General features: G+C 37.2%; 1 protein-coding gene across 1 annotated transcript in view; it reads right to left on the bottom strand.

Moving 5' to 3' along the window:
• Positions 1–24,769, bottom strand: part of PHLPP1 (PH domain and leucine rich repeat protein phosphatase 1) — a 222,918-nt gene that overhangs the window by 20,466 nt on the left and 177,683 nt on the right. The window contains 3 exon segments of the mRNA XM_004422600.3: positions 9,488–9,650; positions 12,499–12,699; positions 22,212–22,367. Of these exon segments, the coding sequence (XP_004422657.3) occupies positions 9,488–9,650; positions 12,499–12,699; positions 22,212–22,367 (520 nt within the window).

Here is a 24,769-nt window from a genome sequence, read left to right as displayed (position 1 = left end):
AAATTGGTAAAAGACTAGCAGGTGGGCCTGCCTATTACATGCAAGGGAAAAGGCATGAGTCAAACATGGATGCTCCCCTCCAGGATGCGATACCTAGACTCTCCAATAGCTCCTGCCTAACATCACCTGGAAAACAACCAGAAAAAGGGTCAGCATATTGATTAAAACAAAAATTTTGTGTTATCTGTGAAAGGGAATAACACCTCCTTTCTCACAAAACCAAAGGAAGGCTTAAACGAGGTAAGCCCTAAAATGTAGTGCTGCACTTCCGTTATGGGAACAGGGAACCAGAGAAGGCGGCTCACCACACACAAGAAAGAACGAGAGTAATTGGCAATTTTTCTGGATAAGAGAATGTGTAACCCACAATTTGGCAGAATGGGGCATAAAGCATTCAATTATCTGGCTTGAGTTGGCACCTTATTATAATTTTTAAAAATGCCTAAAGAATCTATTAAAAGTCTTAAGATGGTTTGAAAGGCAAATTGTATCCAAGAATTTCAGAATCTTAAAAGTGGACAAAATCATCTTTATTTGGAAAAATTCTTAAAGAATTTAAATGGATTATGGATTGGAGATTATGAAAACTTATATTTTTGGAGAAATATAGTCTCAACTGACTTCAAACAATACAATGTTTCCACACAAATTGTTTCACACCCCTACTCCCAAACAGTAGCAATGCTACAAAATTGTATTGCAATTTTAAATAATTACTCTTATATTATGAGAGCATTATAACTACATTACAAAAAGTCGGACAAATAGAAAAGCTTAAAAAAACTTCTTAAATTTAACATCCTAACACAACCAGTGTTTTTTTTCTTGTAGTCTTGTTATTAAAAAAAACTTAAAAAAATCATAAATGTAGGTACAATTCCATTACATTTCACTGATTCCATATCTTCACTTGCATCACCCTTTAGTAGCCTTAATAATTGGAGAAGGAGTACAATAACTCACTTAACCTAAACATTAATAATAGAGAAATGGTCATCTTCCTTTTGCTTTGTTTTTCCAATTATAAATAACGGTTGCATGAATAGTTAGCTGGACTTTAATGAAAAACTGATAATACTGGTCAACAACAGGCTACTCTGTTGGTATAGTCAGTATATATCAGCACAGATAAGACAACAACTGGAATAAATACAATCTACCAGGTAGTGATGAAACGTGAGCTTAAGGACTGAGAGTGTGGGTAACTTAGAATGTAAGTAGTTGACAGAAACAAATTCAGAGGTCAGAGCATGCATTATAGGGAAAGATTAAAGATATCTTAGAACATGCTTGAATTTTATGAAATTGGTTAATAATGTTTTTTAATGTCACCTAAAGATTTAAACTTGCAGAATTCTGCAGATGTAAAATTGCTTATTCCTTAAATTTCCAAATTATAAAATGAGTTCACTAGGGTAGTTATTTATAAGGAGAATGCAGGTGGTGTTACGTAATGCAGATCTTCTTAGAGATCGTGCTTACGCACTACCCCCCGCAGCCCCCAGGCCCATTTGGTCACCAAGTCTTTAATTCTCTGCAGCCAGTTCCCTTCCGCCTAGTTCCATTATCCTGTTCCAACCAACTTCACGCTTCCCCTGGAGGACTACACTGCATTCTAACTGTGCTTTCAGCCTCCCTTCCCTCTGACCCACTCCCCACAATGCTGTCAGGGTGATTCTCTGCTGTGGTCTATTCCAACTATCACACTCCAGCTTCAGTCTTTCAGTTGCTCCCCACTGCCCTCCAATCTGTCACCAAACTCCGTGGTAGGTCAAATAAGGCCCTTATTTGTCCCCACTTTTCACCACTTGCTTCCTCACACTCTATATTCAGCTATGTCAAAGCTAATTCTAGTTCCTGCATGTGTCATGTTCTCATTTGTCCGTGCCTTCGCACATAATATTCTCCGTGAATGGAACTCTTTAAGCTATCCTTGCCTTTTACCTGGTAAAATCTGCCTTATTCCTTTAAGACTCAACACAATGCCAATTCCACTACAACTTGTTTCAATGAGATGTCTCTTGTTACAAGTATCTGCTTATTTATTTCTTCCACTAGACTATGACCTCCTAGAGAGCAGGGATTGTTTCTTCTCCTCCTATATCCTAAGTGCAGTGCACTGCAAGGAGTAGATGCTCAACAAATGCTTTCACTGAAAGGATGAACAAATAAACTACTGATTGCCTGGTGCTTGGTAGACAATTATTTGTTGAATGAATAAATGAATGAATCTTATAAGAAGGTCCTTCAGTAATTAAAGCTGCTAGGATGGGAACGGAGATCCATGTGCTTAGGTTAAATTCGGTCTCGAGTAAGTAGCAACTAGCACTGCAATGCAATTCTGATACGTTTTAAATGTGATTGTTTATTTCTGCATGAGAAGGCAACTATTTTCTTTACAAAACTTCTCTGCAGATAAGCAGAGAAACACCCTTTTATAGTTCTGCACATTGAAGGAAGTTTGTTCATAAAAATTACAGGACGTTGGTACCTGGTGCCAATCTACTGCTGTTAACATAGATTTGCTTTACTTACAAGTACTATTTCCTATTCTTTTAATAATCCTCAACCAACAGTTGTTGGCTGAATAATTGTAATGGCCACCACTAAGAAAACAGAAAATTTTGAGGTGAGACGGGAGAAAAAAACAGTACCAACATATTCTCTCTATATTGTTTCAGATATGTATCTCTATGTTTAATGCACTAAAATTTTCTGAAAATACACTGTTAAACTGAATGTCAAATCTGGCTAAAACGTGACTAACAGAAAGTTACCTTTCCCTCTTTCGGGCCCATTCTAGGATATAGCTAACAAAAATTACTTTGCTATATTCAAAATTCTGGTAAGAACACTCAAAATAGAATTATCCAACCCTCCGAAAAAGTGAGATAACTCATAGTTGAGAAGGAACTCATGATTTAGAGGAAAATTATTGCTAATACACTTAGATAAGAGCATAGAAAAATAATCAGTGTATCTTAAAGAAAAAGGAATTCGATCAGATGTATAGTTTAAAGTATAATTATCACAAAAGCTCCAATATCTTTATTATGTCTTCCTCATAAAACATTACTAATGGGCATATCAACTCTCATAGCAGTGTATTATATAGTATCTGCCAAATAATATATAATATTATTGATATTGTAAGATAATATACTATCTGCCTGTACTGCCCTGAAATAGCAACTTACCCTATTAGCTCTGAGAGATCCTGCAACCCTGTGCTCCTTCCTTCTTCAGACCACAGCTAGTCCACCATCTCAACTGTGCTCCCAACAGCTCTGACAGTTCCAGAAATGGGGCTCCCAATCACCTTTCACATTCCCTTGCCCTCACAAGGTAAAAGCTGCTGATGTATAACATGTTTCCCCCACTGAATAGGTTCACTAATTTTAATTTTTAATTGATAAGAAGCAAATAAATCCAAGTATTCCTTCAAAAGAACATTTATTTAGCACCTACAAAGTGGCAGACAGTAAGCTGGACATCAGGGATCTACAGAGATGGCAGACACAGTCCCCACTCCGAGGAGCTCCTAGGCTAGAGGGGGAAATAATACTACCTCCAGCTGCTGTGATCAACGATATGCACAGTGTGCACCGTTGTGAGGGCAAAGGGGCACCTACTGAGACCTCAGAGAGGGCTTTCCAGGAGGAAAGTTTTGTGAAGAAGCAAAGTCAAAGATAATGAGGCAGAGGAGAACAGGAGGCCATCTAGGGAGAGCTAACAGCACGTGCACCAGGCAGGAGACGAGAACAACGCGCGGTGCACCAGGACATGAACCATGAGTGGTTGGTGTGGCTGGAGATGGTTGGGCCTGAGAGCAGAAGATGCAGCTGGAGAGGCAGGTAGGGACTAAATGGAGGACTACAGATCGTGTCTCATGTGGAAACAGTCTGTACTACCTCCCTCTCTTACAGTTATATAGAAACTAGAACATTTTAACTTAATAGTAAAATAAATATACATATATATGTATTATTTCTCATTATATAACTTCCAGGCAAATTCTCTTATAACACTTAAACTACTATATAGTCCTGATGTTGTAAAAGGCTAAGTGATCATTACTGTAGGATGTTCATACATCTAAGTAAACTTATTAACTAAGTGAGCCAGTCTGAACCTTCTACCTCAAACACAGACCTCAAAGCCAAAGTTCTACTTTTTACATAAAATCATATTTGTCTGTAATTATTCAGAAATGTACATTGTTTAAACCTCTCCATCTTCCAGGGAGTTGTAAAAGAAGACCTTTAATCTTGTATAAAGCCTTCCTTTTAAATTTACATATACCATCTGTGATTTTTCTCAACTGGATTTTAGATTTAGGAAACCTTACTGGCAACAATTTGATAAAAATGACAATGAGGGTAAAAATTTGTTTTAAAAAAATCCTCATTCCACCAAATGGTATTCCACTCCTCCAAACAGCGAATTCTCTTAAACACTAAAACTAAATCATTTGCAAAATTTGACTTTAAGAAAATGCATCTTACATAAACTGAGCAATTCCTTTACATCATCACTTCTTAAAATTGGTCATGTGTACCATTGCAGGGGGACTTGGTTACAGGGCACCTGGCCCATGCTTCTGGGGGCTTCAGTTTTACTCAAAGATTATGGAGAGGAAGAGCCTTTATTTTTACATTAAAACTAACAGAAATGGTAAAACGTAGAACACAAAATTAGCATGTAATTTTAGATTGAAAAGGAGACTTCAAGGAAATTTACAGGTGATTCCAGGCCATATTCCAGATGTCTGGGAGTATGAGCTCACTTCTCTTTACCCTTAGGATGGAAGAGTTTGAAGAGCATGATGGTGACCACTTCAGAGCCTACTCCTTTGTGGACTCATTGTCACAAGTGCTCCTTTCTCCAGGAGCATCTCTAAAGGGACTTTTAATATGCATGAGCTCACAGAGGACCAGTCGTTTATCTGTATGGATACATAACCCACTTCATATGATGCATGCAGTCTTTTGTTGGAGAAGACATGGCTCTGAAGTTAAAAAAATCAAACAAACTAGTCTGAGTTAGTTCATAATTTTATTTATTTATTTATTTTTTCCCCCAAAGCCCCAGTAGATAGTTGTATGTCATAGTTGCACATCCTTCCAGTTGCTGTATGTGGGATGCGGCCTCAGCATGGCCGGAGAAGCGGTGCGACGGTGCGCGCCCGGGATCCGAACCCAGGCCGCCAGCAGTGGAGCGTGCGCACTTAACCGCTAAGTCAGGGGGCCAGCCCCTGAATTAGTTCATTACACCAATTTTGAAAGAGAGAGAACTTGTAGTCCTAGCTTCCTACTGGTCTGTTGCTAGTGAGGCAGGGAGAAAAGTGGCTTAAATGGCCACCTCCTGGTAGACATTGCCTCATTCCTCTTTCCTTAGCCCTTGTATGGAACCCTGTCCCAAACAGGAACAGACATCAGATTCCCCAACTGTTAGAAAATTTCCCAAGTAACTGTTACTTACTCAGATTCCAGGACCATAATGATGACTGCTCCTGGATTCTGGTTTTGAATATGCAGTACAGATGCCTAGATGACCTTTTAAGTCTACTAGGTCAACTACTCCACCCAACTGACACCTAACTGGTCCCTGATTTGTTTTCATTTCCATTATCCTACTTTCCAAAGAATTAACCTCTTCTCTTTCATCCACTCTGATCCAGACATTTCCCCATTTCTTTGTGTCTTTATGACTGAGCTGTTCTCTCTGTCACCTCACTTTAGAAACAACAACAAACAGGGCTTGATTCCAAGGGAGATTCAACTTCCTGTTGATTGTTCTCAAAAGTGTGGCATATTAAAAATACTTCATACGCCATTTCCCAGTGAAAATAACACAAATTCTAGAGATGAGTTCACTCAACTTATCCAAATAGTTTATTACCACAGAGGACAAACATGAAAATAATCTTCTGAAGAGAAGTTAAAATACTTTAAAAAATGCTGTTCACCCAGTAATTAGAATCAAGACACCACAGGAACACGGAAAATTTGACAAAGAAGTTGCTGATATGGTGTTTAAATTACTGATTTCATTCACTATTTCTGCCACACATTTATTTCATCTGCTTAAACCACACTTCAAAAAAGATTAGAATAAGTCACTTATTGGAAGATACTCAACTAAAAGCTTGGGTTTTGTTGCCAAACTCTTACATTATCCATGTGACTATTATGTGGTTCTGTGGAAGGGTCTCTGAGCAAGGGGAACCAATCATGGCCACCTTTGCTTTTTGGGTTCATCAGCTACTAGAAGCTTAAGTGGGGACTTGGCCCCAGACCAGCCAAGCCAAGTCCGGTTTATGTGGTGACTCTGGGATCATGTTTTCCTCTCTAGCTGATCTACATCCAGAGGGAGGACTGTCTATCTTAGAACCAGAACAGAACACAACCTGCTCCAGGAATATAGGACTGGTGGTAGGCGTGTGCAAGATTAATTTGAAAGTGCTAAACAAAGGTGAAGACAATAATACTAAGGAACAAAAGTACTATGACTTTGGGTCCACTTGGGCTCACTAAAAAACTCTGAAAAATATACTTTTTTCTTAATAACAACTTATATGACCTTCCTGCCCAAGTATAGAAATTGATGCCTGATGACCACTTTAACAGATCTCATTGAATGTACCAAAATGAAAAAAGGCCAGATCTAAATTTTATCTAAGATTAGAGGATGTATATAGTCTCTGTTTTAGGAGTAAGTGAATAATGGCCTAATTTTTCAAGTTTTTTAAAAAATTACATTTTAGCATATATATTTTAGTCAGGGGACTTGTTTACTCTTTTAAATAACTGGTTTGAAAGCTTTGGTAACAAAGTGGTGAATAAGCATTTTCCTTTAATGTCTTAAAAGATGAGACTGCTTGGAAAAAAACTAGCTAGTTAAATACACTATCTTAACCCTCTTTAAAATATGTTATCTGCTAAGTTTTTGTAATTGCAATGATCTTAATACCTTTTATGAAATACTTTGCAATTACAATTATTTTCAAGAAGCAAATAAAATTTTAATATAGGCTGGAGTATTTCAACTTCAGAAAAAAATTATTTCTTTTATATTAAAAACATGCTTTAGGGCTCAGTTTGCAGTGAAGACTCTCATAGGTATTTTATTATTTCAGATGCAGCAACTATTTTTACCAGAAATTTCCTTCTGGATGGTTTAAATGTGTGTAAGTACTCATATTGCAACTTGGAATATTTTCATGTGAAAGAACACTAAAACATCAATTCAGAGTTCTAAAATGATATAACCACTACTTTTTCAATAACACTACCTGTCCAGGGCTGTAAAATTTATACTTTTGTACATAAAGATACTTGATATTGTTCACCTCTTCCAAAAAAAAAACCCAACAACAAAATCTCTATCTATTTGATAATGGAAGAGCCGGATCAGAAAGACTGGACGCTGTTAACATAAGGAAAATGTGAAGACATAATAGCTGGGATAAAAAAAAAAAAAAAAAAAATCAAAGAACAAAAGAAGGAAAACCATTTAAAAAGCAACGCCAGAAGTAAAATTTTAAAAGGAGCTGTAACGCAGGGGATAGGGAGAAGACAAAACAGATGGAATTAAACAGAAATAGAAGGCACTGACTTTAGCAGTCAGGAATCCAAGCAAGGGTCTAGGCGAGGATTTGTTTTCACAGAGCAAGATTCATATTCTGCAAAATCTAGCCCAACCGGAAAAGTTTAAATGTCTATCTGTATCTGTATTTTAAACCAGGCACTTAAAAAAAACCCCACACATCAATTTACAATTAAGAGTTCTACAACATGAAAAGACAGATACAGAAAGTAAGACCAGCAAACGGGAGGTTAACGTTGACACTCTCCCCTCCCTGTGCTGGTGTGTCACAGTGCAGGGTGCACAAACACCAGTTTAACAAGCCCCTGTACAAGATCCCAGAGCACAGCCCCCACGTCCAGTAACGGGCGGCGGCGGAGCCCGTGGAAAGCTTAGCTGTCAACATCGTTCCTGTGCTGGAGGCAAAGAAGCATTTGCTTAAGTAATAGATTGCCTGGATTTTGTTGATCACTAGCCAAAACAGTTGTTCCACATACTCAGCACCCTAGTTGAACCATATTGAGGACTTGTATTAATTATAGCTAACATTTATGGAGTTCTTACTATGTGCCACTCCTATTTCAAAAGCTTTACACGTATTATTGCATTTCATTCTCACTGCAGTACTGTAAAGGAAGCACTCACTATTCTTTCCCTCATTTTACATAAGAGGAAACGGAGCAGTTCACTAAGTTTAGCCAGGATCTAACTCTAGGTCTGTCTCCCTTCAGAGTCATGCCTCTTGACCACCGTGGAAGGTACTACACAGAAAGTAAAAGCAAAATATTTCTGCTAATTTATAATAAATATTCTAAAATGCCATGGTGATGTATCAGACAACAGTGTGCTCAAAGTAAAATATTTCATGGCTTAAGGCACACACATGCACACACTTATAAAATGGCTTGTACATACCACAACCAGGTAAATGAATAAAAACTGCTGTGATGAAAAATTACGCATGCTATTTAAAGTGTCTTCAAATGTCTACATAATTTCTTAATCTGGTACATTGAAGTTTATATCTGAAAGTGTCTGAAAAGTGAAGAATGGCCAAGTAGGATGACTTGCTCCTTTACAGGAGATTAGAACATGCTCCAAATCTATAAAGAACTGAGTTATTTTTTTATTAAGCAAAAAATTGATAACCAGAAATGCTAAGATGCAAATGAAAAACTATATTATATATAAAGAACTTTTGACTTTTGCACCAAAAAGATCCATGACTAAAAAGTTGCTAGATGGCTTTCATTCTAGTGAGCTGGTTTCAGCCCATGAGTTCACTCTGAGTCAGAAGTCAGGAGTTGCAGACTATCTCTGCCACCAATTTGCTGTCTTCATTCACACAAATCCCTTCATTTTTTAGCACCTCAGTTTCTTCACTGATCGAATGGGAATAATATCTGTTCTGCCAGTTTCATTAAATTGAAATGAATGTTTGGTGACAGTAATGATGCTATATCTACATAAGGAATTAGGACTAATTGGGTGCTGTGGTGGTGGGTGCCACTTAATCAGGGGAAGTGGCAGGGAGGGGTGGGCAGTGGTACTGTTAACTTTTTCAAACTGCTGCACATCTGACTCAGTCTTTGAGCCTCATAACCACCCTGGAAATAAGAAGGACAAGTATTGTTGGATGGGAAAGAGTTAGGTGGCTATGTGTCTAGTCTCATGTCATACAGCAAGTTAGGGACAAAGCCCAACTCCCCATCCAGTGTTTTTTGTTTATAGTTTTTTTTCCTCTCCTGACTCAACAGTGTAGCCCAGTGGTTAGGAAGGATGAAGAGTCTTCCTTCTGAGGAAATCCAACAAAGGTGCAAACATCCTGAATTGATGAATTAGAGAAAACAATTCTCTTTGCTGACCTGAAGCTTGGAGTTTATGGAATCAAACCACATACCTTGATTTCTGGGAGCTGCATAACTTCAGGAAAGACTTCAATGCAATTGGAGTGAGCAATTACAGTGTGCATGCGCCTGCAATTCATGATAGTTGTTGGGATGGCTTTCAGTTTATTCCCACTGATATCAATTTCTTCAAGTTCCTCCAGTTTTGCCATTTTACTAAAAAAGAGAAAATCCAAGGGGTAGGGGGTCATAAAATAATTATAAGGCAATTTAAAAAGAAAATAATATATAATGAGAATCAAAAGGGGAATTTACTATGACTCTAAATATTCTTTAAAGATTCACTTGTAATAGTCATTTTAACAAATAAGACAATTTTTTCACTATTGTTTTTGAGTATCAAAGTATTTTAATACCTCCTTTCCTACTATAAAACAAAAACTATTAACTTCAACTCTTCAAATTGGTAACAAAAAGAAAAATGGATGTCTTTTTCCTCTTAAAACTCCGTGTGTGAATTAAGTTATCCTGGCAACAATCACTTTGCTATGTAGCTTAGTCTGAACTCCAGTGAAAATCCTACTCAAATGGGTCAAAAGTTAGCATTAATCCAATACAAGTGCTTTAAAAGAGCATAGTCTGAGAGTATGATTGCTTTGTACCTGCACTGAAAACTCAAGGGGATGTAGAGAATAGGGCTATAGCTTGTATGAAAATATGCTTTCTCCTAAAACCCCACTTCACAAATTCCTCCGGCATTATTCGTGATGACAAGGTGGTGGTGAGGAGTAGGAGGTATGCTGAAAGGTCATCTGGGTCATCTCCCTACCTTCTGGCAATGCCCAAATCAAACCACACCCAAAAGAAATTTCTCTCAACTCCTGCTAAACATCTACAAAGAATGAATCTCTCTGACCTTCCCTTAATAACATGTCCTAATATTATTTAACACTTTTGTTTAAGAATGACTTTTATTGTTCAATCTTAATCTATCATCTATAATTAATCTTAATAATATTAATCAATAATTACAGTAACCAAATAAAGAAAAATTCCAGGGTTAGGGTTTCTTGAATTTTCTATAAATTTAGAGGGAAAAAAACCTCCACCTGTACAATTCTATGATAGCATCTACCACTCCTCTGACCCTTTTTCAACCACTGGCAATGCTGGACTCCAAGAAGCACAGGGTTCCCAGTGAGTGTAACTCAAACTAACAACCGGAATCACTTAGTTTACGGTTATTGGTGTCTTCTCTGCTTGCTGTGGTTTCTTTGTCACAACAAATCTTTAAAAAATTAAGCAAGAAACCCTTTACTACTTTTTTCCTATTATCTCTCAAAAATAAACGTTATCTTATTTGCCTATCTTGAAAATAAATATATGCCAAAGATGCAACAAGAACAAAGTTTTTACCTTATGAAATCAGATCTTTTAATGCTGTGAACATCCAACATGGTATCAGGATATGCTACAAACAACATTATATACACAGACTGTGAAGTAATCCATCTGAATGGATTTGAAGCCTGAATGTGTAAGACTATTATCTGAATATGTTGTCATCATATTTTGAAAAGAAATCAGTGGGTAATAGGGCATGAAAAATGATTGAAAGTATTGAAATCAGGCCCAAGAAAGGAAAAATTAAAGAAGTTTCCATCCCTCAACACAGAAAGAAGGTGGCCGGAGAAGGACTTGATTGCTGGAGCATGTTCTTCATGCAACCATTTCAGCAACCATTTGTTGAGAGTCTACCCCAGGCCCAACCTCGGGTGAGACATGAGGCTAAAGGAGTAAAATCAGTCTTGACTCTTAAGGAACTCGGGGTCTTGTAGGGGAGCTACTGTGCCACATCACAATCCCCAGAGAGACAGAAATATAGCAAGATGGATTTTTATGGATTTTTATGAGGTGCCTAAAAAACGTCTCCGTACTTAGGGTGATTACACTTGGAATGGATCCCTGGAGGATACGCTCAGAATTTGGGTTGATGATGATTTCTCTTGCAGGGCTTAGTCATTCACCATCTCAAATAGGACGATGAGCCCTTTCAGAGATATTATTGTTATGTGATTACCATTTTTTCTTCCAAAAATATCGTCACCTCATTCTATAGTAAAATAAAAGTACACTGAAGTAAAAAAAGAATAAAAAGTTTAATCATTAACATCAAATGAGAAGAAAAAATTTAAAAATAAATATATACTATAAAACACAGAGCAGTACTTTAAGTCAATTCATATTTGGGCCTTCCTCCTTTAGTAAGGGTTTCAACAGACTTGTAGCTATAATGGCAGCAGAGGGAGGCTGTGCCAATATTTTGCTTTGGCCCAGTGCTGAGTGGCAGTTAGCAGCAGAATACCAGAGGGGTTTGTGTTTGCTTCTTTGATGCGTGGGTGTGTGTTCCAAGTCCTAACTTGTTAGATGGATAAATGCCAATGACATGGAAGTAGAGTAAACGCGCCACGGCGAGCTCAGTGTGTACAGTCACTCAAAGATAGACACAATGCTACTGCTCTCAAAAACTAAAAATTAAAATTAAAACAGAATTAAAAATGGAATCTTCTGAGAGCCATAATTTATCTGTAATGTCACACAGTTTCTATGGTTGCACAGGCCACCACTACTTTTTATACCATAAGTCCAAGTATAAAAGCTCATAGCTAATTAAGAACCTTTAGCTTCCTAGTTCATGTTCTAATTCTCACACACCATATTAGGTTAATTTTTTAAAAATTAATTTAACTGGTTAAAGAGAAGCAAAAGAAAAAATATACCTAATAAATAATATACTTTATTTCAAAATCATAAGAATATTCTATGGCTCATAGAATTCTTATTTCAAAATCATAAGAATATCTTCAGATACATTCATATTAGAAAAACTAACACATTTCCCTTTAGGGGCATGTTGATCATGACCTATATAAAAGAGAACTGTGAACCAGAATCAGGAGGAACAAGCTTTACATTATCTGGGAAATAAACATTTTAGCTTTTGCCTTGCCATCTATGAATCCATTTTCAGAAACGCAATGCACATCACTTTGTGATCTTTTACCTTGCTGGAAAACTTTGAAGTCGGTTATAGGCCATGTGAAGGATCTTCAGATGGGGGTGTCCTGTTAACAAGGGCACACATTTATCTGTGAGGTTGTTATTTGTCAAATACAACTCCTGTAAGATGCTGTTCGTCTCTTCAGAAAGTGTGGCTGGAGGAAGGGTTTCCAGTTTGTTCGCAGATGCATTCAGAAATCTCAGGCTACAATGACAAAATGCAACAGAATCCCACTGATAAGCCAGAGTGCTAGTCCAGAATCCTCCAAAAAACCTAGAAGTTTTCTGATTGATACCTGGCATATTAGAAACTGGGTTTAGAAACACGAATTTAAAGACAGACTCCGGCTTTAGCAGGCATGGATACGCGACCCCATTATCCATGAAGAAAACAATAGCTATTCATGTGGGTTAAATACAAAGAGATAGAAATCAATTTTTATGGAAGCACAAAAGTGAGAGGAACTGATTAATTTTATAGTTGCTAGGGAGTGGAAGGGAGAGTGATATGGTAAAGTTAATACTCTGTCTTAAGGAAGAGAAAAACAACTGCCTATTTTTAAATAAAAGAGCTCTTATAAAACAATTAGGCATTACATCACAACACAACTAAATCACATAGTGACTAAGTCCTTTTTAGTATAATGTCCAAACCACATTTTACTGACATATATTCACAACTGCAGGAGATAATTTGCTCTGTATTAAAATAATGGAATAGTATATAGCAGTGAAAATGAAGAATTACAACTACACGCATAAACAGGATGAATCTCACAAATATAAATTGAGTGAAAGAAGCCCAGATACCAGAGGATACACTGCATGATTCCATTATTGTAGAGTTCAAAATCAGGCAAAACTAATCTATGGCATTAGCAATCAGGGAAGGAAGGTGGTGTCTAGGAGGGTTTCTGATTAATATGATAATATTCCGGTCCTTGATTTGAGTGCTGGTTACACAAGTGTGTTTACTTTGAGAAAATTCATCAAGTACTATACTTATGATTTGGCCCCTTTCTTGTATTTATATTATACTTCAATAAAATTTACATTAACAAACAAATAAGATATATATGCTATCAGTTATCCAAATGATAGAGTGAACAATGGCTAAAACATAAAGAACGTTTTTCACTTGACGATTAAAATTGTCAAAATAGTATAATCCTTCCACAGTCATTGTGAAACACAGATAAATGCAAAATGCAAAGCTGGAGAACTGAAACAGAAGCCTTGCTGGGCTCAGGTTCCAAATCATTTCAAAAGGGAAGGGAAGGACAGAGCAGGCACTGTGTGTGGCTCATGAGTCAGACAGACAACCCTCCGGCTTCACAACGGATCTCCACTGGGTGTGCTCCATCGTGAAGCTGCAGCAACCAGAACACGGCGAGTGCTCAGCCCACAGGACTCACCTGCTATTGTTACCAAGGTCAAAGCTGCCCTGCTTCCCCACTGGAACCACCCTGCTAATGAAACGCCTTTCTCTCATTTCAAAACCACCTGGGTTTGAAACTTTCAGCATTCAATTCAGGACTATTCCGCCATATGTTAGGAAAAAAGAATAAAATCTTCCTTAAAAAGGAAGAATATGGAATACCAGGTACAGTTATTTTTAATCTTGGATAAAAAGAAGGCTTTGAATTCAGGAGTCATCACCAGGACTGTCATTCCAAACTCTCAATCCACTAATGTAATACTCCCCAATCTTGCAACCCGCCCCCTTACACACACACACCCAACTTCACTACTTATCTAAGGAAAAGCAGCTTCCCCAAAATAGAACATTTTCCATTAAAGAAACACGTATTCCGTTGACATTTAAAAAAAAAAGAAAAAGAAAAAGGAAGTTAGAAAAGGGCTGTACAGACCATAAATAGTCATGGGAAATTATAGTCGTGTGCGCTACAGAGAAGAAAATAAAGGTCATTCATGCAGTTTCTGAAATGGTTTTGAACTAGGAAGGAAACCAGTTCTAGTACCACAATACTTTCAAGTATTTTTACAAGTCTGTTTCTTTAGGTTCCATTTATTTCACCTGACTTAAATACCCTGTTAAGAATGTCTTCAGTGCAGAAGAAATTAAAAATGTATTGCCCTAAAACATCATGGACTGGGGCTGGGACACTATCTGACAATCTCATTAAAACAATTCTCTAGGAAATATGTAGTTATAGACACATGAAAAGAAGAGAGAGAGAAATTAATTCATGAATGCCTGCATATTTTTAGGCCAGTAAGAGGGAACATTGTTTTGAAAGGAAAAAAGACTGACTAGTGAATGCTTATCTAGAAAGCTGCAAAAGGGACTTTAAAAATCCCTCACAACATCTGAATGAAGGGACGAAAGTGATTTCCAAAAAGACTTGTCCTCTCTTCTTGTTGAAATTTGCCTGTACTGGAGGAGCTATGTACTCTTTATGAGAAGTTAAGGAAGGAAAAAAAAAAACGCATCCTACCCCTGCAGGAAATGAAACTAAGTTGAAACTACATGGGCTGGTTCCAAAGGATTTAATTTGAATGGAATAAAGTCTGAGTGAATCATCTTGTTAGTTAACAGAGAGCAAACAATTGGGCTAAAAAGATTCCTGATTATAATGGTCTCAGGAAAATTAAATTCAATACCCATCCTCTTAAAAATATAACATTTGTCCCACAACCTCACAATGTTTCAGCAGGAGACAAACTAAATTGGTTTAATCGTCTAGGAGTTGTACTTCCACCAGAATGAGTAAATACTTTAATTCTGCAAAATTTCTCCAGTATAGATGACAGTTTTACTCAATACACAGGGTATATAACACCATCTTCTGCTTTCAAAACCTCAAAAAAGCTCAAGTCCTAAAGCACTGTTTGGTCTCAACTCAACATGATGTGATAACCTCCTCAAGCTCCTCTATTACAGATTTTTGTATTAATTTATAAAAGACTGTTTAATGTGCCAAGAAATGTTTTGTACACGTAACCCTCTTCACTATGCAACCCTCTTCTACTAATTAAGAGAACAAGCAGTAACAAATCACTGCTTTCTGTTCATCTGTAAGGTGCTTTGTAGAGACCACAGCTCTTTCCTATTTTCTATTTCATTTGATTCGCCCATCATCTCAAAGATTCCCCCCTTATATTTCACAGAAGACAGAAACTGAAGCTGAGAAAAGTCAAATTACTTGGCAATGGTTAAACAGTAATCAGTGGCAGAGCCAGAAATAAAACCCAGATCTCGTAAATCTCAAGAGTCCACTACACCCTAACACATCTCTCCAAAATTCAGATGCTAAAAAATAGTAATCATAAAACATTTCCCTAGGCTCTTTTCTCCAACAAAGCTGGAGGTCGAGCAGGGCACGTGCTGGGCAGCGTGAAGATCACATGTGCACAGAACTTCAAGCTCCATTCTTAAAATAACTTAATAAATAGCGTAGTACTCAAAAACTTTTCTTAGCAGAAAGTGCAAAAGTTGTAGAGAAAAGACACTCCTATAGGACTCCTGCCCTAAAGCATTTGGGAAGTTGCCCAGAACAGCAGTGAGACAAATCCACTTCCTGCTTCTTGAGCAACTGCTCTGTTCTTCCTTGGCACATTTCTGTCCATCTGCTCTGGCACATCTAGGTTTTTCTGTTTTGATTTAGTTTGTTTGCTTTTTAGTAATTTCTAGCACGCCCTTAAATTTTACAACCAAATTCTGTCCTTGAAACAAAGCACAGGATTTGGTACCACAACAGATTTACCTATTTGCAGGCATACCAGGCATTCTGCATTTAAATAATTTTTCTGGAGGTCACTACTGGGAATTGTATTCTACTAAAAATGCAAAAGGTAAGCCCAGAAAAACTCTTCTACTTTTAGACAACCCTCCTGGCCCCAAAATGTTCCCTAAGAGTCAAACAAAACACTCTCAAGTTCTTATCATTTGTCTGTACAACACAACGCTTTTGACAATTTCATCTGTTTTCACAAGGCTGATAGCTCTTAACGCAGGGCTTTCAAACTTTTTATGACGGTAACCAAGAGTAACCAAAATACATTTTACATGACCACCCAGGACAGACGCAACACATACATGTATAAATAAAAACAAAAGTTTCATGGTATTTTTTACCCTATTTAATTCTTTTAAGTGCTAGTAGAAACGCACTAAATCAATGTTATACCCCACTAATCTGTCCAAAAAAAGGACCACAATTATTAATTGTCTAGCAACACCACCTAACAGTGGGGATTCCAAGCAAAGAAAAAGTGCATACAGAACTCACATACTATTATTTTGGAAGATCTGAAAATCTGCCTAGCTTAGGCAATAAAGATCACAAACTTATGGAGTAAAGCAACAAAAGTTATAGAGATGTAAGAATTGTTGAACAAGAACTTGAAAAGAATTAATTTAAAAAATTAAGAATTAATTAACATTGAAGCAATACTATAAATTAATCTACAGACCTTACCCAAATTTCATCAATTATCACACTGATGTCCCCTATCCGGTCCAGGATCCCACATTGCATTTTATCATCATGCCTCCTCAGTCTTCTCTAATCAGTCTTATTTGTCTCAAATGACCTTGACACTTTTGAAAAGTACTAGACAATTATTATGTAGAATGTCTCCCAATTGAGGTTTGTTTGATGTTTTATCATTAGTAGAATAAGGTGATGCATTTTTAGCAAAAATACACAGAAGTGATGCTGTGTCCTCCTATCAGAAGGTACGTGATTTCTCAACTTCAACTCCCAGATATTCTTATTAAGTATGTCAGCATAAGCCTTCAAGTATCCACAGAATTAAGGATTCTGGTCATTGGCCAAGTTGAGTCAGTAGAACTGAGATAAGGGCTGGGAATCTGCATGTTTATTTAATAAGTAATGTAGGGGATTCTCAAGACACACTTGAGAAATTCACTTTTATTCCACTATGGCTCTCAAAATATCAGGACTTCACAAGATAGCTCTCTTCACTTAAAAAATATAGTGTGGGCAACTTGGTTCTTCAAAATGCCAGAAATGGGCCGGCTCCGTGGCTTAGCGGTTGGGTGTGCGCGCTCTGATGCTGGCGGCCCGGGTTCGGATCCCGGGCACGCCCCAGGGCACCACTTCTCCGTCCAACGCGAGGCCGAGTCCCACGTACAGCAACTAGAAGGATGTGAACCTATGACATACAACTATCTACTGCGGCTTTGGGGGGGAAAAAAATGAATAAATAAAATCTTAAAAAAAAAAAAAAAAAAAAAAACAAAAAAAAAACAAAATGCCAGAAATATCTGTCTTTGCCAAAAGGCACCAGTTGTCATGGTCAATCAGTCACGCTCTCCCCCAATTTTCTGTTCCCTTTTAGTTCCCTTGATATTTACACATGTTCTGTCTGAGTCATTAAAACTTATGGTCTGTAACGTGACTAATACTCTGAGGATATTTAATAATTACCATGTACTTCATTTGCTCATATACTCCCCCTACTCTCACCCCTAAAAATACCTTGTACTGCTCCACCCAGGGATAAAAACAGACCCTAACATCCACCCACAATTCTCCTTTAAAGGATCCATTGTGGCTTTGTTAATTATACTGACCTCATCAGGAGCAGTTCTCTGGCCATCAAATGAGCGTGAAGATGCAAGATGGATAAGGAGTCAGCCATCACCAAGATTCCAGGAAGAACAGAAGGATGGCAGTACCTCATCCAACCACTCTAGTGACCCATAGAGAATATCTACCACCACCCCTGCCCGTCTGTTGATGAAAACTGATTATGTGAAACTCTTTTGGAGGCTTCCATCAAGAAAATCCTCAACTCTGAGCAAAAAGAGGCAAGATGAGAGATCAAGGCCAATAAGATCCAGATTAGAATATTTGCCAGTTCACCCCACAGAACCAATTCTGCCCTGATCATAAAACACAAAATCATAGTCAACTTCTCAGCAACGTATGGTCGCTCATATTTCACATCTGTCTACAGTTTTTGAGCTGCCAATGAAAAGCAAGTCAAAATAAACAAAACTCAAAGATGAATGTGGAGAGTAAACTCAACTGAAATTGCTGATTCAAGTCATAAGAATTTTAATAAAATTGGTCTGCAGTTTTCAGAGGAAGATAAAGATATTACTAAAATGATATAATTTAAAGTAGATTCCTTTCTCTTATCTGGTTATCAAATACCTTCCTGCTACCAGGTAAAGCAGATTAATATACAGCATTCTAAAGCTGTAAAACTTAATAAACAATATCATGTAATTAAAGCCATGACATTGGTTTTAGCACACAAGATTCACAACTAAAGAAAAACTCCCAAGAAAGAGAGTCTAAGTTCAGTCTTTAGCTCTTTGTCCGAGAATGCCTGTTTTTCTGACAGTTCTCTTGAGGTTTCCAAGCATAAGTTCTACTTGGAGCATGAACTACACCATTTTTAACTTATGGAGACTTGTATTCAGACCCTTTCCTCAGTTATATAACCAAACACAGAACAGGTAACAATAACTTATTACCAAAAAAAAATATGAAAACTGAAGCATCTATATATTTTTAAGGTTTGTATTGTGGAGCAGACCGAATGGAAGGAGAATTGAAGCAAAGTTTCATGACTGCCTGAAGCTATCTACCAAACACACAGCTCTGTATTATACAAAAAAGTGCTGTTCTTCACACCAGGAGCCTAAATAAAACCACACGTTTCATTTTCCTTGTCTTTTACCCTCTCAAACCCACGTTTTATTATGGTCTATTGTGCTGTTATTTTAAACTCTGCATTAGATTGTAAGCTCCTTGAGGGCAACACCTGTTAGTCATTTTCAATCCTCTACACAGGGACTTCAACTTACCAGGTCAGGAAGATGTTGGCTGTCCTGGACCACGTAAACTAGAACAAATTACAACTGAACTATCTGCAGGAAGCTTGTCACAAAGATTCTTTCCTGAGAAACTCTCTTTAATATTTTAAACTTCATGTATTCTGGGTTGACCTACCCTCAGTACTCAGTACTAGTTTATTCCTTCCCCAAAACTCAACCAACCAAATACACAATATCTCTACATTTTCCTGAACGTAAATTATCTCTCAATAAACAAATTATTTTTTTAATTTACGTAGATAAAACTTCCATTATTTAGGTTTTGGAGAGAAATATTAACCCTTTAAGAAGTAGTCAATAGTTTGGTGAGAATCATTATAAAATGTTACGTGTTTCTTGTCTTCCAACAAGTGAAATAAGAATGTCGTTCAAAAAAGAGCTAATCGACTTTACTGCACCCTCTTCATGAGCCTATCTGCCTGAGGGAATCAAACCTCTCAGCTTTTCTTTCTGACTCAGAGTCACGGCTAGTAAGATCAGTTGCTACACTATGCTGGAGATGTGGCTATTATATTGGTTGGAAAACAAAGGCCCTGGAATATGCCTTCTTGAAAAAGTTTATTTCAGCCTTTTTGGTCATTTGCTTTTCTCTCATAAAATAAAAGCAGGATTCTTACTCCTAATTCACCCAGCCCCTTGCTTGAGAACTTTCCTGTGTCAGAAATACATTTAGCATGGTCTGCCCTCCTCCCAACACCTACAGAGGCAGGCTAACTCCCCTCACAACAGCCCCTATTTTCCAAAATGTGGTTGGCTCTGGATAGGCCTGTCTATTTGGACTATGGGAATTTCTGCCTAAATGCCTTTAGCTTGCACTGTTAGCTCAGTTTCTTCATGATAGCAATGTCCTCTTTCAGTGGCTCAATTCAGGTCCTAAATTTTCCACGTTGCATTACTAGAAATATTTCAGGTCACACAATCCTCCCTTTTCCAACTTAGAGATTCCATCTGGGAACTGCACAAAATATCCAACATGGGAAAACCAAGATCCAGAGTGACCTGCACAGGGTCACAAAGTCAACATTTCATGCAGCAATTCTCGACCCTGGGAGTCAGCAGAATCACTTGCGGAACAATCTAAATTATAGTTGTCCGGCTCAAATCCTTGTTTAAACATGAAAACAGTCTCCTCGACTACACTATAAGCTCCCTCAGGGACATGTTTTCAGATCTGCCCTGGCACCAAGGAGACTCAATGGCTGCTTATTGATTGCCCCTAGAGAACGAAAAATATAGAGGAGTGTCCTTTTAAAGTCAAATCCTCAGAAATAAAGAATGATGATTATCTATTGCAGAGTTTCAGCATTATTTATCTACTTTATTAGCCATGAACTTATCAGACTTGACCAGATTCAGAAATGGTTTTTTCTCACTCAAAGACTCCTAAAACCTGAATCCATCTATCTGTTTCTGTAGATTCAGTATAGACCCACCCAGGAGAACAAGTGGATTCTCGTAAAACTGCACCCAAATTTTGCCTAGTTAGCCCTGTGAAAGAACACACAAGGTTACAACATAACTTGGACTTCTCCACAGGGGAAGAAATCAAATCCTATAGTATTCATAACAACAAAAAGCATGTCTAGAGCTACCCGTATGCTGTGCACTGTACTTTGATATGAATGCAAAGGTAAGAACAACTCTCTGAATGATCTTGAAACATTGTTCTTTTTGTCAGGGGAATGATATAGCACTGGTCAATTATAATGTAATAATCCCATTTTCTCACAATTCCATTATTTCTCTATAATTGTTCTAGTAGGAATTCATTGTAACTTATGTTAAGTATAGAGAATAAATGTTTTTAAAAATGATTTAAACAAAGCCAAAGGAAAAAGAAAGAAGTGCCAGAAATGTTCTCTGTCCTGATCCGGGTGATGGCTACAGGCGCATATACATATGTAAAAGTTCACCGAGTGGCAGGCTTAAGGGTTGTGCACTTTTTTTGACTATAAATTATATCTTGATAAAAAGATTTTTTTAAAAAGGAGAAGAAGAAAAACAATGCAACTCCAAGACTGAGGGTAGTATTTAAGATTCCTTAAATCTTCTATTGTTCATTAAACATTTGTTGAGCACTTTGCTTTATTCCAGATGTAGTACAAGATGCTGAGGGTGAAATTATAATGATCAGGCCACCAGGACATAAGCATTTCAGTATAATGCACAAGGGCCGTGAAGCAAACAAGACGTTCCAAAGTCAGTTAACAGTTATAGTTACCTAAAGCTTTCTTTAAAAATAGCTCTGCATGTGGCAAATTTTCACAGAAAATAGATTTCACTTAATGATAAAACTAAACTCCCCTTCAAATCAAAACAATTTCTTTAAATACTTAGTGAAACAAGTTATTTAGAAAAATTCTGTTTGTTCAAAAGAAAATAATTTATTTAAATGCGAGGGAGAAACTATGGTAAAGATAACAATAACTGGTTAAACAAAAAAACAAAACAAAAAAACAAGATAACTAACAAACTCCAGGAAAATCTATCTCTGTTACCCAAAGTCACAAACATGTGAAAGCAAGAACAGAGAATCATAAGATAATTAAGCTAAGCCTGGAGCAGCCTGCATAAATTTTGACCAGGTACCAATGAAGGAGCATTTTCTCATCCCTGTTTTATTCCTATACCCTCACAACACATGCTTATGAACAACTCAATCCACTTCTCTCCAGAAAGAAGCGAAATTAATGAAGACTCTATCTGCCTCCATCCCCTACAAAATGGTAAGAGAAGTGGCCGGCAAAACCATTTTCTTCATAAATCTAGGATAGATAATCAGAAGGTCCACACAAATGGTCTCAGATCACGTAAGACAAGAATGCTGAGGGAGCATTTTACAGCTCAGATGAATGACCAAAACAAACAAGCCGCTTTACCTGTCGGCCTTCATCAGAAGGTTTGGTGGTAGATCCAGGAGCTGGTTGTGCTGCACATCCAAGACCTCCACTGAGGTTCTTTCTATCCTTTCAGGAAGCCTTGTCAACTGGTTGTGTCCTGCCAGTAGTTTCCGGAGACTACTATTACAAAATAAGCTGTGCAAAGAAGAGACCAAGACAAAATTACTTAGAGCTAATTTGGGATAAAGATTAAAAAATGAATAGGAATAGGAGAGTACTTAAAATTCTCTCTCCAAAAAACATAAATTCACGCAAAGCAACCGCAAATTCATTTTAACATAAGCTCAAACTTGGAGCTGTTTATATTTCAATACTTTCCATACTTTAAAAAAAAAAGAGTGGGAAAAACTATGAAAAGGGATATTCAACTAAGAAGCTTCACTTAGTGAAAGAAAAAAACAAGTTTCATAGGAGAAGATACTGAAAAGGGCCATCTCATCTTGTTAAACTAAGGCTGTAGGCTTCTCAAGGTAGAGCTATGTCTTGTATCGCCCTGGAAGGTGGGGTGGTTTACCCACAGTAGATTCTGAATAAATAAAGTTTTTTACCTACAGGATCAACATTAAATAAGAATTCTTCTATCAATTAAACTTTTATAAAGGCCAACTGATAAAATGCTACATTTTTTCTCAGTTGCATTTCATAATCATAATTATTTCTCCCTTTCATCACTTCCCTAAATCTGTATATTTTTGTTTGGTTTAATCCCAGACCAAAGCAGAGACTCTCTCCTAAAGAAAATATAAGGCACTTAATCCATGATTTTCTTTTGAACTTTAAAGAGCTGTTTGGAAGCTTGGGTGTTTTCTCTTATGGGTTATCAAAACTGCCACATATGATGAGTACTTGTTAATCTAATGTAAATCTGCTTTATGACTACTTGAGACTTCAACAGTTGTAGGGAACAAAACAGGCCCTGGGTTTAAACACAGAAATATGGGTGCTATAGAAAAGTGAGGTTGTAATTTGCATCAGGATCACTTTGGAGTAAATATTCATCTCCACTGCTATTAAAGAAGGAGTCTTCCTCATCCGCCTCCCGTTTTCCACCATTCTGACCTCACTCAATGACGTCCAAAGCTGTTAAAATCACTCTACATTACAGCCATACCTTTATTCACTTTAAATATCAAAACTAGGTTCTTTGCTCACAGAGACTCTAGCAACGTGTCTCAACGCTGTGACACCACAGGTCACCATTAACGATATTTGACATGCCTGACTTCACAGGTTTAGGTATCAATGTGACAAGACAGATTATCCAGGACTGCTATTCAGTCACAGTTATCACAGGGGGCAGTCTCTGTAACAGTCACCTCAACCCAGTAAGTCAGGATTTGGTTCACCAATTTTACTGTCTTGCTGGGCCTGGGGTATAATTTAGGATCCTTAGAGGGTGGAAAGGGGTTATCTATTATTTACACACACGAAAACACACACATACACTTTACCCTTAAGTAGATGGATAACCGAAAGACATGTGACAAAATCTTTATCTTGTTTCCAAATAAAAAAGTAGACTTGAGAACTACAGGATGAGTATTAAATGCTAATTATTGGATTTAGTTCAATTCTTTTGGATACTGTGTAAGCATTAAAATACTTTCTTTTCCTTTTAATACATTTCCACTTCTAAATATTAATTTCTGTTTTGTCAAACCCTTCACACATCACTTAGATAAACAAAGCCTGAATATTAAATCAACATCTAAGGAATCACTGCCTTGCCTGAATATTAGCTCAATGACAGGGCTGATACAAAGTTTGCAACTAAACAACACCATAAATGAGAAAACAATGCATATTGTTTTTGTCCCATGTGTTAAAAACACACACACACACAAACAAACACTGTTTAAATTTCCTGACAATAGAGCATTTCGGAATTGCTTTGAATGAGCATTTGTTTAGATCCCAAAAAAACCTGTACTAATGCAGAGCAAATCGAAGATTGATTAACTTTGGGTAAAATTGGATAAAATATCAGTTATCTTGTATTCATTTAATTGTTGCTTTACGTATATAATATCTTTGCTGTAGCTTACACTGAAACAGAGGCTTTAGACTCCAGTGTGCTGTATCTGTTGGATTGGGGAGGTCAAAGTGGGGAAGAGAAGAGAGATAATAGAAGGAAAGTTAACAGTAAAAGATTTTTCCAACAAATTGTTTTTTCCCATTAGTAGCAGCCTGTAGATTTTTGCTGTTTGTCTTCTAAAAGGGTCTCTCTCTCTCTCACACACACACAATACAATGTTGTCCACAGGGCACATCACCAAAGTCCTTCTCTTGATGATGGTGATGGGCCGCACTGGGTCACCTAAATGCTCAGTCAACATAAAACTCTAAAGCAGAAAGCATTTTCAAATGGATTAAATTTATAGGTATAACGCATGGCTGAGGAACACAGTAAAACTAACCAAGCTTTCCAGGGATTGAAAATGTAATTCAGATTTCTTTTTTGAGAGCTATAATTTAACACAATGTTATCCAACAGAAAGATAATGCAAGCCACACACATAATTTTAAATTTTCTAGTA

The sequence above is a fragment of the Ceratotherium simum genome, chromosome 14, assembly GCF_057802395.1.
Source record: "Ceratotherium simum simum isolate JZ-2026a chromosome 14, ASM5780239v1, whole genome shotgun sequence".
In the NCBI taxonomy this organism is placed as follows: Eukaryota; Metazoa; Chordata; class Mammalia; order Perissodactyla; family Rhinocerotidae; genus Ceratotherium; species Ceratotherium simum.
Note: the sequence above shows the minus strand (reverse complement) of the source record. Positions and strands in the feature narration are given on the sequence as shown.